Source organism: Lytechinus variegatus, chromosome 11 (genome assembly GCF_018143015.1).
Source record: "Lytechinus variegatus isolate NC3 chromosome 11, Lvar_3.0, whole genome shotgun sequence".
In the NCBI taxonomy this organism is placed as follows: Eukaryota; Metazoa; Echinodermata; class Echinoidea; order Temnopleuroida; family Toxopneustidae; genus Lytechinus; species Lytechinus variegatus.
Window position 1 is genome coordinate 33,432,130 of NC_054750.1, and position 17,468 is coordinate 33,449,597.

General features: G+C 35.1%; 1 protein-coding gene and 3 non-coding genes across 4 annotated transcripts; 3 read left to right on the forward strand and 1 right to left on the reverse strand.

The window, feature by feature from the left end:
- Positions 1-3,559: 3,559 nt before the first annotated feature.
- On the reverse strand, positions 3,560-5,389 carry LOC121423452 (doublesex- and mab-3-related transcription factor A2-like). Its single transcript, XM_041618794.1, has one exon. The coding sequence runs from the start codon at positions 4,962-4,964 to the stop codon at positions 4,272-4,274; it is 693 nt and encodes a 230-aa protein (XP_041474728.1). The 5' UTR covers positions 4,965-5,389; the 3' UTR covers positions 3,560-4,271.
- An 8,982-nt stretch (positions 5,390-14,371) lies between these two features.
- TRNAT-CGU lies at positions 14,372-14,443 on the forward strand. The gene has a single exon. It is a non-coding gene; the product is annotated as a tRNA-Thr (tRNA).
- A 101-nt stretch (positions 14,444-14,544) lies between these two features.
- TRNAT-CGU lies at positions 14,545-14,616 on the forward strand. Its single transcript has one exon. It is a non-coding gene; the product is annotated as a tRNA-Thr (tRNA).
- Positions 14,617-14,787: 171 nt separating this feature from the next.
- Positions 14,788-14,859, forward strand: TRNAT-CGU. Its single transcript has one exon. It is a non-coding gene; the product is annotated as a tRNA-Thr (tRNA).
- Positions 14,860-17,468: the final 2,609 nt, after the last annotated feature.

The window sequence follows — 17,468 nt, forward strand, 5'->3', positions numbered from 1 at the left end:
TGGGGGGCGTTTCATCAACATTTTTGTCCGACAAGTTGTCAGATCTGACATCTTTCCTTGATTCTTATTGGCTGAGAGGTACTGTTACTATGGTAATTGTAGGATAAAACAGAACTTGTCGGACAAAGTCCCTTCATGAAACGCTCCCCAGATGTTCTTTATAAATCATTGCACTATTCATAATTAACATTAACAATTAAATGTCATAGATCTTCGGCCATTACTCTGAATGGTACTTACCCTTACAATTTTCAACAATTACAGAAAGAAAAAAAAGAAATATAGATACAATTATGTTTTTTTTATACAATATAGTCAGTTTAGAAAATCCGGACTAAACTGATAAAATCACTGGTTGCCGGTATATCTTAATTGTAACCAACTAATTAATTGACAATTTGAAAATGAGAGTACACACGTTTTGTCTGGTGTTTTTAATTTTAATTAGTATAATTCTTGGCTGGGAAATGGTTGAGAATGAGCAGGAATAAAACGACAAGAAGGCTACAAAAAGAAATAAATATATAATGTAAGAAATTATACATGTACAACAGCTTTGGCAACTTTCCTAACGGCAGATAGCTCTGAGGAACCTTGATTTAAGCTACGCCTACCGTTGTTCTCTTCATTAATTTCTTTCACTCTATATAATATATATATATATATATATATATATATATATATAATATATATATATATATATATATACATATATATATATATATATATATATATATATATATATATATATATATATATATAAAAGAAGACTTAAAGGAAACGCCGTGATATATATATATAATATGTATTGTTCTCTTCATCCATTTCTTTACAATATTCAAATAAAAGAGTTGCCAAAGCTGTTCATGTTTTACTTCACATATTTATATGTATATATATATGTATGTATATATATATATATATATATATATATATATATATATATATATATATATATATATATATATATATGTATATATATATATACACACACACATATATATAATATGTATATATTTTTTTTCTTTTTGGTGCGGGGCAGCATATTGTACATTAGTATGGAATTTTAAAAAGGTACAAATGTAAGTCAATAATGGGAATTAATTATTGGCTTTTCTATCAATAATTATATATAACACACACATTGTATCCTTTGCCAAAAAGCACTTTATATATCCAGCTTTTTATGTTACTACTATTATTAATATTATTATTGACATTATCATCATCATCATAAAAGTATTACTACTATGATGTTATGCTTACATAAACTTACGAGTTTGATGTCAAAACACAATATCACTTTTAATTTTACCTATAACTTTTTTTAAATGTTATTTTCCTTTAATTCAGAACTTACATCAGTGCTCGTTATACGATGCCAGAATTGAAAAACATGACTCGAGTCGAAGTTGGCTACTTTAACCCTAATGGCATTTGTCAGCCCTCATATCATGGCGGACAACGCTTTGGTCAGCAATGGTCAGACTATACTGCTGGGTATATTTCCGGTCAATGGTCAAGTTGTCCGGAGTCAAGAAGGTGAAAATAGGACAATCTGTCGATATTTGCCTAAAGAGGCAAAGAAAAGATGCGGTCATTATTGACCATTAGGTTCGTAAAGCTTCTTGGTGATTAGCTAAATGCTCACTATACTAATTTCCTGCCAAGTCACTTAGTAACCGTCGACGGATCGAAATATATTCAACCTAACAATTCAAGGATTTATTTAATTGCTTTACTTTGTATTCATATTGATTAATTCATTTATTATTATTCATTTCAAACTTCTTCTTCACCAAAAGTATCAGATTCTTCACAAGATGGGAGAAGGAAATTATCGTCTACATCTCCTTTTCAAAACCCTTCTAATTTCTGCTAAGTCGCGGACCCTGCAAAATTACTTTATCAATGATTCCATAAATTATTATCATAAAGTGAATTAACGTGATGTTATCAATATGGATGTGGAAATATTGCCCTTTATCCGTTGTTAACGTTTAAACGACCGGAGTATTTACTAAGAAGCATGGTAAACACAATATACATAGTAAAAGCAGATGGAACTTTTGTAACTGATAAATTTGAAATATTATTACCAGATAACGACGAGGTAGGTTAAACACGTACTGATTCAAATAATATATACATATCTTAAAATAGATGCAATATTTGGACATCCAGATATAAACTTAATTCAAATATACCAGCACTCAAACTGGAGCAGACTAAAATAACTAGCAAAGCAATCTAACGGTGGCCTTCCCCCATGAAGATATTTTACCGAACAAGTTCAAGTGGTTATTTTAAAACAAATAAACAGATTGCCAAATCCATCATAAATAATGCAATTAAATTATCAAGGGGTTTTCCCATGGGGTTTATTTGCGTAAAAGGTTTACTTCGAATAATTTGACTTCATTTCACCTCACTTTACCTAAATGAAGCTCGTCCCACACTTAACTGAAAAATAGTCATTCTGTACGTTTTATCCACACCTAAGTTATTAGCAATTTTATGATATTCATATAGTCTAAGTCTAGTAAAATATGTGATATACACGTGCACTTTTATTTATGCAAATATTGGCACTATATCAAGTATACATTTGTCGTAAATGGCACTATATATCCATGTGCGTATTTTCAAATACAATCCATGATTTAATAAATACCATACAAATGATATGAATTTGTCTTGCTTTTAACGAGTAATTTCAACATACATTTCACATGATATTGCCCCGGATAGCATGTATGAACCTCAAAGAATATGTCTTGCTTTTGCGGTAAAGTAATGTGTCAAGTCTACACCCGCGAACAATATGTTAACAATGGGATGAATTAACGTGGCAGATACAAACCGCACAATCTCTTTGACTTTACAAAGCTAGGTCTCCCGACAGTTTTGATTTGTGTAAAGTTAAAAAAATAGCATATCATTCTAACTAAACTGGTTTGCCAATGAGACAATAGGTTCATTCGTTAATTTCAAGATTAATTAAGTATCATTTTTTCATAATATTAATAAACCCGATGACCAAAATAACACATATAACATGTATAATGTATAGTTATAGGTATAATATCATTGAGATGTCGGTATCTACCCAATAGCTATTGCCTATCATACCTATCTTTTATATCACATAATAAAACGTGTTAACGTGACACAATGCTGCATGATAATATGAATAATTATTTTCTTTAATACCGTGACCATTCATATAAAACAACCATGTCCTTGGAAATTAATTGAAATTAATTATGTTCTTCTGTTTAAAAAGTTTTAACAAAAAATTGGCGTTTTAACAATCCTTAAATATTGGTTTAACAATGTGCCAGAAATAACTCACGGGAATACTTCTTTGTTTATTTATATATTTATGATTTTGTATGCACATTTGCTGATTTCACAGAGTTTCCATTCATTTGAAACTCTTTTTCCAAAATAATAATAATAATTCTCAAGCAATATTGATTAGAAAAAAGAGGAATATTAGAAATCACTTCACTAGACATGCTAGATTTTGGCCAGATATAGTGGCAGACTCTCATGCAACATATCACCCACCAATCAAACCTTTATAAAATATTCAAGAGTTAAAGAAAGTGAATTGAAAAACATTTACAAAACACTGTTTAAGTGTGATTTGTAAGTCATTAGTGTATAAAGAACTGTTGTGCAATTGGAAACAAAATATTACCAACGTTTCTGAATATAAAAATCCGCGTTTCATGAATATGCGTCTTCTTTTCTAGACAAGAGTTTCGTTGGTTACAAGAATAAATATTAAGATGACCATGATTAGAGGACTCATATTAATCATTTAATGTTAAAAAAGTTAGTTACCTTCATAGCATAGTAATAATCATTGCCCATAAATGTTTCACGACCTTTTGAATTGAAGGCCTTCATTTTTATCCCTTTTTGTGTTTACTGCGGGGCTATCAAATTGTATTTGTAGTCTAACAATATTCCATGTAGAGTAATCTGTACTTTGTTCTAGTACATTTAGTATTTTTCAAAATCTTTCCAAAATTCTTAACCACACCTTGCCATACTTCTGGATGGAAACACCCGGTTTGAAAGATCTGTCTGTCGTGATTTTATTCGGGTCAGCAAGTTTTGCACAAGATGAGCTTGAACTTAAGGACGTTTTATTCTGGTTAGTTATCATGGTAATGAAATATGTTGGTAGCTTTATAAGGACAAGATTTGTTCGTCCGGATTTTACAGCACATGGTTATTGATCCAATGATATAGGACAATTAAATGGTAAGAAGAGCAACGGAAGTTTTAATATTCATCTTCTTGTCATCAGGGATTGATATTCCTTCAACAAAAACATTAGCAATCAAAAGGTTCCACATTAATTTCAACCAAGTGGATCTAGAAAAGGTGAAAAAGAAAACGGAATTGTTTGACCTACCTTGTTGGGTTTGTCCTTGTCCTTGTTCTGATTGCTGTTGGTTCCTGTAGGGGTCATACCCTTTGTGGGTCTGGACAGCAATCCCGTTCATGGCGTAGATAGCACCATCGGATGTCTCGTAATAAAGTCCAAGTTCCTTCGCTTCATTCTCTTCTTGCGCCTGTTGTCTTCTGAGAGCCACTTGGGCGGCCATCACCCTCTGCCTCTCTGCTATCAGGGTACACTTGGCGCAGATGCAGTCACGCCATCGACAGTATCTCTTGTGGCCTTTGAGCGCCGACACCACCCCGTGGTTGCGGCACCGGGCACACTTGGGCGTGCGAGGGTAAGGCTTCTCGGCTCGGAGCAGCATCCCAGTCGAACCGCCGGACGGTGGCGGCATGCCCGATTGGTGGAGGTGATGATGAGCGGGACGGTGGATGTGGTGGCCGGGCTGGAGCTGGGGAGGAACCACGGGCATATCGGTGGGTGATGTAGAAGTATGCGGCGGATGTGAGTGCGTTGGTGGGTCGCTTGGACCTCCAAGATTCATGGCACGGTGTCAACTCCAGAGAAAAGAATAAAACGAATAAAAGCCTCACAAACTTTAGTTTCAGTTCGTCAAATCAAACATAAATCAATACATTCATTCAGTGAAAATATCATATTATAATGCCAGATGCAATGAACTTAGTCTTTGCAATGCTTTCTGAAATCAGTGTCCAAGAAATGTTGTTCCAAATCAAACTATCTTCCCGATTTTAAAACCAAGTGGCAAGAAATACCAGTACCAAAAAGTTCCGAATAAGAGATGGTAAACGAATTGTTTACAAAACAAATCTGAGGCATCCAGCCTGTGCAATGGTCACTTTTGAAAGATCTGTCCGCACTCCGATAGACACATCAACATATCAAAAGACACTCGAGAGGAGGAACCGCACTAACTTGACACACATGTATATAACTTGAGTCTCATTCGCCTCTTGGTAGTACAACACACACACACACAAATTATACACAACCAATGTCTACCCCGTACCATATTCTCCAAAACGCGTGCCCCAATGCCCAACTATGCATGCATATGCCACTGTCGATACCAGATTCCTTATAACGCGGTCGTTGATTGGTCAGACCACACGCTGTGTCGCCGACTGGTCTGCGATGAATACTTGTGACGTCATCATTTCTTCTCCCTTGTTTTTTGGTATCTTTTAAGTATTTTTTACGCGCGTGTGACAACGAGATTGATTTAACATGCTAAATAGCATTTCCATCTTATCAATTCTGAAGAAAGATTACTGTTGACACGCAAATTATTTGATTCTTTGACCTCTAAGTCGCCTGTACTTCCAAACGGTGTTAAAAAGCAATCTCAGAACGTTATCATCTTACCCCACAAAAATTACCAAGTGAGCTTCATTGGTTCCTATACATCATTTTTTTGGCAAGAACATTCTGGACAAGAAAATAAATATCTTAAATTTGACATCAAAATTATGAACAATACTAGAAATTTTGTATTTAAATCATCAAATATATTTTACATAAATAAACAATTAAAGTGATATTTTCTGTCACACAATAAAAAAGGATGGTTGCAAGGGTCGTCACAAAAGCAAAGCTTGACAGCCATTAACGTCAACTTCTACTTTTACTACTATTTCTACCACTACTACTACTGCTGCTGCTGCTGCTACTACTACTACTACTACTACTACTACTACTACCTACTACTACTGCTACTACTTCTACTATCTACGTATACCACTGATATTACTACTACGTCTACGTCTACTACTACTACTACTACTACTACTTCTATTGCTACTACTATTACTACTACCACTATTTCTTCTTCTACTACCACTACTATTCATATTACATTTGCTGATTTTAATATTTCTACATCTACTAAATCTACCACATAATCTATTATCATAGTACTACTATATGATAATTTTGTAACGTGCTCTCATCTAGAATTAACTTGTAAGTGCAATATACCAACATCAATTGTTACTTTATATTATTTGACTCTTTCATTTCACTAATGTAACTATTAAATTTATGTTTACATTTTAATCTTTGTTTGTATCAGTCTCCCAACTGTTCTAACAAGGAAGTATTTTGTACAAGTACAATAAACCGAAATGAATGAATGAATGAATAGTAGAAGTGGTAGCGGTAAAAGTAGTAGTTGGATAGTACTACTACTTCTACTACTGTATACTTCTCCTTCTACTACTACTACTACTACTACTGCTACTACTACTGTATTACTGCTGCTGCTGCTACTACTACTACTACTACTGCTATACTACTGATATTACTACTATGATCACAGTTTACTTTCTACTTTTACTTTTACATCCACTACTACTTTTACTTCTACATGTACTGTTTCAATATCTACCACTACTTTTACTTTTACACCTACCATTGCATCTAATGCTACATTGCAATGCAGCAAACAAAATAAGTTGATGATACATGTAGATGCCAATCACATCTACTGTTATTTTTCAGTGACAATTCACAGCGTCATGCCACAATAAAAAAATGACATAAAAAAATGTTCGCTGAGGTAGACCATGCCCCCCTTCCGGTTTTATTTCATAGGAGACATCAGTGGCGTAGACAAGTGAGACCATGAGACAAACATTTTGAGGGGACCGGACATGGCGTATGTGGTCAAATTCGTAAAGAGATGTAGGCGAGCGAATCAAACGAGTAAATTAATGTTTACCTTTCTAATACAAAAGTTTAACTTTGTGATGAATGTAAATCACATAATATTCAGCATATGATATCATATTCATCCCCTTTCCTTTTTTTTCATTTTCCCCTTTTTTCTTGGTCGTGAGAATTTTGGGGTGCATGGTCCTCGAGTACGCCATGAGTATGCCAATGCGTGTCAGACATGGGCACATAAGAATCCCCATTTTCATCATTTTTAATAGGAAATCCCGCGTTCTTGCCAGGGCCTTGGAACGATATTTTTTAGTGAGGGTGCTGATGTAAATTTGAACCCCCCCGAAAAAAAAGGGGGGAAAGGGTTACACTACACTGGGAGTCATATTATTGGTCCCGACAAAGTTTTAAAGCAAATATATATATATATATATATAATATAAATAATAACAAAAAACTTTTTAATACAAATAGATTTTCATTACAAAATGGAGGTCATTTGCGTTATAGGCCTATTCATACATTTTTTCACACCCTCCAAATTCCAGGGGGTGCTGCCGATGGAAAATAATACACGTAGCAACCCTAGCACTCCCGCTTCACAGGACCATGGTTCTTGTTCTAAATTCTATATGACGAAACAATTATCAATCGAATGATTTGTTTAAAAAAATCAATATGTTACTACAGTCTTTGCTTTTATTCTACACAGGTTTGAATAAAATTTTCTGCTAATGAACGGTCAATAATTGCATTGCAATTTTGTAATTACTTTTTATTTTATGATATGAATCAGTGGCGTACCTAGGATTTTCCACGGGGGGGGGGGGCAAATTGCGTCCGCCAAAAAAATTGACAAGCAAAAAAAAGGTCTTCAACCACAAATAAAAGATTTCCTATAACCAGGGAAAAAAAATGAGAAGCAAAAAAAAAAAGTCTTCAAGTTGAAAGGAGCGGGCCAGGATCAGTTGTGACTCGACAGGGAGTCTTCCCCTCTGCCCCCCCCAGTAGGTACGCTAGTGATATGAATTATGGAATATTTCCATTTGGACAAATTGGAAAAATAAAGACCAATTTTGATTAAACAACAGTCATGATGACATGGATGAGGAAAAATGTGAAAAGTCCATATTTCATATGAGAAAATACAAAAGAAATAGTAAAACTAAATAACATGATGGGCTCTTTCATTGCAAATCATGCCGTGTGTGGCTTGTTTTGTTTTAAAAAATGCGAAATTCTAAAATTCCACAACTTTTTATGTTACCATCTGATGTTGAGGAAATTTCTAGCATTATACATGTAATATCTTATCAAAAGCACCTTTTGGGAGGGTCGGGAAAAAACTAAATCGCAGTGAATTTCACATTTAAGGAAAGAAATCTTGAATACTTCCTCCTCTTCTCTATATCTCTCAATCTCTCTCTGTATCTCTTTCACTCATTCTCTCCCTTCTCTCTCTCTCTCTCTCTAGCCCACATTCTGGATTATTTTCTTCACAGGTATATGTTGTCAAAAAATGGCAGGTTAAAAACAAGCGGTCTACTCGACGCTACGAAAACACGGCTCACGCCTAGAGCGCAAGAAACCCGTGTTATGGTTAGAATACGGATATAATTTGTATAAGGGTTTGAAATAGGATCAAAACTGACCCATAGCCTGCTCCACCGAGCAAAAAATATGAACCAAACTCGTGGAGCAGGAAACCTCCAGGCTAGGTACCCTCTCTTTTCCCCTTTCCCCTTTCCCCCCACTGTCTGCCATTCCTTTTTCTTGCACTATTTTTTTTTCTCGTAGACTTAGAGAGAGAGAAAAAGCCAAGTTCGAATGTACTTTATTTCCTCTCCTATGCATACATCACTGTTCGTTTCCTTTTTGTGGTTGTTTCTATCTATAAGGAAAAGAGGCAAAAGAACCTTCGTGCAAAGGAGGGATTGATTGGCAGAAAATGACTTCCGATGCAAGAACGAGAATGTGATTCAAGAGGTGCTGAGACTGTAGTCCGACCTCCCGATACAGACTGTTGCAAAACCCCAAACTGGGGGCATTAGGCACTCACTGGAAAACTAAGGTCGAGAAAAGTTGGGTCAGTTAGCTATTTAAGCGCGCGCAATTTTTTGTAAATGGAAAGGAAAGATGCCGCTTCAAAGGCGAGCTTATATAGGCCTAATTAAATGGAGAATTCTTCAAATCTTTAGGAAAAGAAGATGATTTTTACTTTAAGCAGCATAAAATTGATTTTACGTGACCATGTTGCGGATCATGCCGACTGCTTCACCAGTAGGTATATGAAAAGCATTTTCCAGTTCACTGTAAAAGTAAAGGGTAGAAAATTGTACGAAAATTTGCAGATTAATGAAATTACCGATTGATTTTTTTTAATGTTACTTCTGCCATAACGATACATGAAGTAACACATTACATAGCAACGTCGTTTCATAAGCAGAGCTGAACAGACAGAAGACATCTGTCTACACTATTTTTGTCTCACTTTCTACGCGGGAAAATTATTACGCCGATGGGTTAAGCGCAGTTAATACCCAGTTCAACTTGCTCGCCGTACTTGAAATAATATAGGCATGCAACAGGCTCTTTTCAACGCCTTCATTATGAAGTTGTTTCAGTTATTCTTTTCATCCGAACTTTGCTTTTATTCCCTGAAGCAAATACAGCCCGGCTGTGTCCATCTTGTATTTTTTATATTTTGAGGTTATGTGTCGAACGATTGATAGAAAGTACAACGGGCGTCATTTAAAGGGATGGTCCGGGCTGAAAGTATTTATAGCTTAATAAATAGAGTAGAATTCACTGATCAAAATGCCGAAAATTTCATCAAAATCGGATAACAAATAACAAAGTTATTGAATTTTAAAGTTAAGCAATATTTTGTAAAAACAGTCGTCATGAATATTCATTAGGTGGGCTGATGATGTCACATCTCCACTTGTTCTTTTGTATTTTATTGTATGAAATTAGTTTATTCAATATTTTTCTTCCAAGAACTAGAAAAAATGGATTGGCAACCGATTTAGTGCATTAAATATTTTTTGCTGCAATTTATTTCATTATAAGCCTATTATTCACATAAGTATGAAATAATGAAAAAAAATTATGACTTTATGTAATAACATAAGAAAACGGAAAGTGGAGATGTGACATCATCAGCCCACCTAATGAATATTTATGATGACTGTTTTCACAAGATATTGCTAAAATTTACACTTCAATAACTTTATTATTTGTTACCCGATTTTGAAGAAATTTTCGGCATTTTGCTCAGTGAATTCTACCCTATGTATTAAAATATAAATATTTTGAGCCCAGACCTTCACTTTAACTCACAGATCATCTACAAGATATGTTAATTTTTAATTTCTGTTATTGATCTCTCGTTCTCTCTCTGTATGTTATGACTATAAAGCGTTAAAAAAACAATAACACAAAATAATATTCTTCGTGCAAAACGTGGTTGTTCGCACCCTAGGAATGAAGTGGCTCCCGTAAGTTTTATATTTGACATGGGCCAATTAACATAGCTTATTCCAGCCATCCATGTACATAATGAATGTTTCATCCAGGGTATCTTATAATATTACTTCAAACCTTTTTTAAGATTTGGATAGAAGATGAATAATGTTGATTTAAAGGGATGTTTAGCTAATAAATTTCCCAAATTTACAAGAGTGTAGAGGTCCTTGAATCCATGTTTCGCTATTGATTCTATGTGACAATTTAAAACCTATTGTGGCTCATGAAGAGATTGGCGCAGAGAAGGGCAGTGTGAACACTGTTTAAACGTATAACGTAGAGCAACAGCAATATTGAAATTATCTGCCCGTTTCAAGTTCTTGGTTGGCGTGCAAGACGGTAGAGAATAGAAACCAAAACCCAAGAAGAGAAGCAAACTTATTGGAAAGAGTAAATGAGAGGAACAATTAAAAAAAAAGTTTTTTAAATTGTTCCTCTTATTTTACTCTTTCCAATAAGAGTGCTTAAAGGGATGGTCCGAGCTGAAAATACTTATATCTTAATATATAGAGTAGAATTCACTGAGCAAAATGCCGAAAATTTCATCAAAATCGGATAACAAATAAAAAAGTTATTGAAATTTAAAGTTTAGCAATATTTTGTGAAAGCAGTCGTCATAAATATTCATTAGGTGGGCTGATGATGTCACATCCCCACTTTCCGTTTTCTTATGTTATTACATAAAATCGCATTGTTTCATATTTGTGTGAAAAATATGTCTCCCTTAAAATGAAATAAGTTGCAGCAATTAATATCTAATGCACTAAATCAGTTGTCAATCCAATTTTTCTAGTTCTTGGAGGGGAAAAAATGAATAAACCTAATTTCACATAATAAGATTCAAAAGAACAAGTGGGGATGTGACATCCTTAGCCCACCTAATGAATATTCATGACGACTGTTTTCACAAAATATCGCTAAACTTTAAAATTCAATAACTTCGTTATTTGCTATCCGATTTTGATGAAATTTTCGGAAGTTTGCTCAGTGAATTTTTTTAAATTGTTCCTCTCATTTTACTCTTTCCAATAGGATTGCTTCTCTTCTTGGGTTTTGGTTTCCTTTAAGCTACTTATTCGTTATTATTTTGTTATGAATTTCAATCATTTAATTTTTTTATACATCTTCTTCTTATTTGTTTTTACCTCTTTTGATTTATATGAATACTTTCATTTATCTTTATGGATTGATTTATTTTTGTTTATTTACTTCTATCATTCATTTTATATTCATTGTTATCCTTTTATTATTATCTTTTTGAAATGTATTTATTCATTTATTTTTGTTACTTTATTGCTTTACTTTATTCTATTTCTTATTCATTTATTTATTTTTGGGGTGGGCCTTTTTTTTATCAAAACCGATGCAACATCGGGTTGGACTTCGCCTTTATAGGAACCTTTTCCAAGCTGTCAGGAAATCACTTATAAAAAAATGACCACCGTCAATGTATGTCACTCATCTTCAACCATTCCCAAACCCTATCATTATCTTCTATTCAACTGTGATCCGAAGGATTGGCAGCATCAAATAGCAACAATTACTGCCATGAGGTGAAAGAAGAAAAAAATATACAACCAAGGAGAAACCCTCTTTCAACACCTTCAACAGTTTACCTTTCGCTCCCACAAAAATCCATTATTTACGGCGTCTACAAATCGTAAACACTTAACGAAAAATCCGAATAGCTTTTGTCAGAAAAAAGTGCTGGTTATCCTCTGTCGTTGAATGGGGTTGACTCTTGCGCACTGTCATTTACCTTGATGGGTGCTCGAAAAACACCCCTCAAAAACATACTTTCTCACCCTTTATGATTACACTTTCGTCTAATGATAGTTAATGACCAGCGTTTGCTACACAATCCTGTCAAATTAATCACAAAGGCTTCTCATCAAAGGAGTGGAAATGGAAGAAGATTTGTGTCCCAAAGACTGGTATTCTTGCGCTCTGGACGAGATTGAAAAGTGATAAGTCTGTCAGTGTCTGAAAAGGAATGAAATCAGATTTCTACCGAGTGATTTTGGAGACGAGGAAAAGTACATGAGGTGTCAAATAATTGGTATTGTCATGATTTTATCAAATATGTATTCAAGGTCGACGATTTTTATATATAGAACATAAAATCAATATCCAAAACCTCGTGGACAAGTCTTGTAGCCTATTAACAATAAAATATGTTTTCTCTTAAAACCACTCCATTACATCAACCACTGCAAACGCATTAATAACATTATCAAATGATTACCGCAAACACATTCTATCTACTACAAATTATAACATTTATTGGAAAATTAAAACTCACAAACTTGCCTAAGAATGAAAAAAAATCCCTCGATAATCTTTAATCTCTCAATCTTGGAGCGAGGCACTTTGCGTCGATTTTCCTAGATTAATTCTTCCTTACTTTCTGATTAATTTATCTGGTAATATTAATCCTGAATCTTTAAAATAAAATGCACAATGCAGTATCGACTATATTTGCGTTCTGGGATTGAAGAATATTTGGTGTTAAATATTCAATGAGTAAGACTTTCGTTAAAAAGTAACTTGAGTATAAATGCTGACGTTGTTGCAAGGGTTTGAAGTAAATTGCTTCCGTACGGGTACTCGAGAAACCATTTCCATTCTTTGGGATAAACATCACTTTGCTCCTCCCTACAAATTAGGGGCTATCAGAGTGTCCAGTGTCCTTTCAACGAGCTATTCATGGTCCAGATTGGGGGGGGGTTGAACCGATAATAGAGGGCCCATGACACCGTGACGGGAGGAGTGATAGTTCGACAATGGAAGACCACCGGGGTAAAATGTGTCGAATTGGAAGTTCTTTGTGCGCGAAGAAAACAACCATTGTGACTTGACAAATCAGTGACAGACGTGAAGTGTTAAATGACTGTTACCAAACGAGAAATAGATTTAGAATTACTTCCTCCCCCACCCCCTTAGCAAAAGTATTGGCCGACATGAATCTTATACGTTTACAAACACACGCGTATGACATACGGGAAAAATTAAGTATAGATATATGCCTACATACATTTACATATGTTAGACGTAACATAGTCAAATACAAAGATAGAAATAATTAAAAAGTCGTTACTTTGATCACCGTGGTTTTTGCACACAGCCACATGTGCAAATGAGGTGGTCTGGCGATTCAAGGAATTACATGTCGGCGACCAATTTAACTCACCAGGGTCGAGTGCGGCAACGTTTCTCCAAATGCCTCGCCAAAAGACGGTAGGAGTTTTCGTGACTGAGAAAGCTTTGAAGAAAAAAAATAAATATATAATATATATAAAAAAGAGTTGCCAAAAAGCTGTTGTACATGTATAGCTTTACACACACACACACACCCTCACACACACACACACACACACATATATATATATATATATATATATACATTGTCAAATGCATTTCATGACAAAGAACAACCAAGAGGTCTTTGTCGAAAATTGATGAATCAAAATAGCACTTTTCTCCTGGACTCTGGACAAACAACATATTTGCAGTTTTTCGTCAGCTCCGTAAATTAAGACGGACTGCTCTTCCGGTTCACTAATTTTCGACAAAGACCTCCCAGTTCTTCATTGTCATTTGACGGGCATTTTCAATAGATTTCCTGTGTTCTAGAATTTGTTCTGCGTGACGATGCGAAAAACACGCTACGAATACCACCGGGAGTCCTTTTTCAAGTGGCGGAGACAAAGAATAGAATGCCGTATTTGAGGACATGGAGGCCTGGTGGCCAAGTGGTAAGGCGTCTGTCTCGTAAACAGAAGATCGAGGGTTCAAACCCCTCTCAGGCCTTTTTTTAGTCTCACCAAACGACAGTCATGTCACCGTGCAAGCTCTTTTTTCCGTAATGCGGCGGAGACAAAACAAAAGAATGAAGCAAGATGTTCCATGTAGGCCTGGTGGCCAAGTGGTAAGGCGTCTGTCTCGTAAACAGAAGATCGAGGGTTCGACCCCCTCTCAGGCCTTTTTCTTCTTTAACCACTTTAACTAATTCCACCGTAATTTTTTTGTTTCCTTCAACCAATCAAACACACCAGGGCCGAGTCTGCGCGGCAAACACTCGCCGAAGATTTTTCTTTTAAATAATGTGGCAGACACAAATCAAGAAAATGATAAGTATCACAGCTCAGCAGCAAGGCCTGGTGGCCAAGTGGTAAGGCGTCTGTCTCGTAAACAGAAGATCGAGGGTTCGACCCCCTCTCAGGCCTTTTCTCGTAGCACAAAACAGAACTCTTGCGTTATTTTTTTTGTCTCATCAATAATTCTTTAATGATTGTGAAATGAATGGGAAAAGAAAAGCATTACCTAACAACATATGATTGGCATCACCGACTCTCATTTTTACATCATTATAATTGTATTTTAACTGTTTTGTGAAAATAAACGCAAGTTTGAAATGAAAAGTTTTCAAATCTGTTGTAAATGTCATTCTTTACATGTTGGTGAAGGTATATGTGTGTGTGCGAAGGTGTAGATGTGTGTGAGGGAGCTAGATGTGCTTGTGCACGCCAGTTTGTTCTTCTTCACAAACCATGCAAACAGTCGTTGCTCTTATATTTATTAGCATTTATTAGACTTGTATTGACGTAGCTCTCATACAGCGAAATTAAAACTATGAAGTTATCTGCATTTCCATATTAAATGACATGAATAGGTAGTTTTAAAAAAATGGAAAGAATTTTGGGAAAGTCCTGTGTCCACAATAAAAAATTGTAACTAAAGCCTCCCCCTCCCCCCGCCCATCTATATCGCTAGATATGAGCTCCGTGTACCTCCAGTCTCATTTCCTTTCCCCCCCTCTCCCTCTCTCTCATTCTCTTCCTTCCCCTCTTCTTTCCCTCTTTCACGTCTATCATTTCTAATTCCCCATACAAAAATGACAAGTCTCATTAGGCTCACCTGCGACCTCCACTAAAGCAACTTTCTTTTTCCAATCCTCCGTGACATAAAAAGGAGCATTATCCTTCTTTGGAATACATTAATGTAACACATCTTAAATCTCATTAAGGGTTTAAAACACCTTAACACCCCCGTTATATACCAAAAATAGTTACAGAAAATGAATCCACTCCTAAGTATTTCTCTCCCTCCCTCCCCCTCTCTCTCTCCCTTCCTTTTCCAAAATTGTTGGACGCGCGAGGATCAGTCCGACTTTAAACGCATGAATAAGGCTTCCATCTGATTCTACTCCTCCATCTCGTGTCAAACGAGATTATCAATAATTTGCGAGATATTCAAACATGGATGAGGATTAGTAGGTGTCAAAGAGCTGGGATGGATTGTGAAACATGATCATCATCAGTACATTATTGTCCATAATTTGCAAGATAAAATAGGGATTAGGATTTATATACTTGGGTGTTACGATGGCGCAAAAAGAAATCAGTTATTCGATGCCATGACCTATCCGTGCATACTTATATCCCGATTATTAGCGTAAAGAAAAGACAAATTGGATGGGAGTTTCATGAAGTTATATAATCATAAGCTACACTGTATACAACAATTACACCCACAGGACTGACTGCCGACCGATCAAAGCTTTTACAATGTGTATAGACATGATAGAAGGGCTCACATGAGTATAATAGACCCCCATTCACTCACGTTTGGAATCATAGATCCTCAAAAAAAAAATCATCAAAAATCAATCCCACGATAGACTTTTAATTTAATTCAATAAAATTAGTCACAATTAACATTACATTAAAACTAGATATGTTAATCGGGTACTTGCCCAGCTCAATCAAAAGTTAAATGGCCTGAAATAAGACTAACAATAATTTCGGTCAGTTCATTGCCAGAAAAACCCGAACTGCATTGTGAAGAATAATAATTAAAATGAAATACAGAAATGCAGTCTAGCCTCCCCAAAAGCCTTAATTATGAAAGAGTATGAACATGACATTGTTTCTATCATTTACATGTATATTTTTATATTCAAACATTTTGCATATTTTTGATGAACTATTTTAATCAATAAAGTCATGTGATCTTTACTTTCGCCTGTCCGGCATGCTTTGCGCGCGGTTGAATTACTCTCGTGTGCCCAGAATGACATGTCATCGGTCGGGCCTGGAGTGCGATTCGTTGGTGTAACTTTCTCATTACACACACTTGAACAAATATGACTGAAATTTGGTTTGCACACGCCTCTTCCATCCTAGGAAATTCACTTCCCAATCATAATTATGAGAAATAAATATGATTAGTTAATCATAAGACTTCTATCCAACAAAGAAAGATTTGTTTAGCATGTAATGAAGAACACTCTTCACTTACTTTCTAATTTATTTCATAATTTTATATATTACATGCATAAGTATGAGTTAAGCGCAATGAAGTAACTGAATAATACCCCATTAGAAATGGTACCTTACACCAAATTTTCTTGGAATAACATTTGACAGTAAACTTTCTTGGAAAAATCATATTTAAAATTTATCCAAAATAATTTCACGAAATATAGGTATTATTAATAGGCTATTTTTTGCATTCCCTCTACATCATTAATCATGCTCTACTCATCCTTAATATTGCCTTATTTAAACTTCGGGATTCTTATTTGGGGGATACCCATCAATATTTATGAGATAAATTGTTGCTTTTGTAAAAGAGAGCACTTCGTATTATTTACATGTTTCCGTTCTCATACGGACCCACTTTTTTTAGAAAGTAAACAGTTGAAAGTCAAAGACCTGTATTTACTACAGTTAGGGCACTTCATCATGTATAGTTATGATAATAATGCACCTCCCCACATTTTTTATGCCATGTTCCCTAAAAATCAATTTTATCATAACTACCCCACGAGACA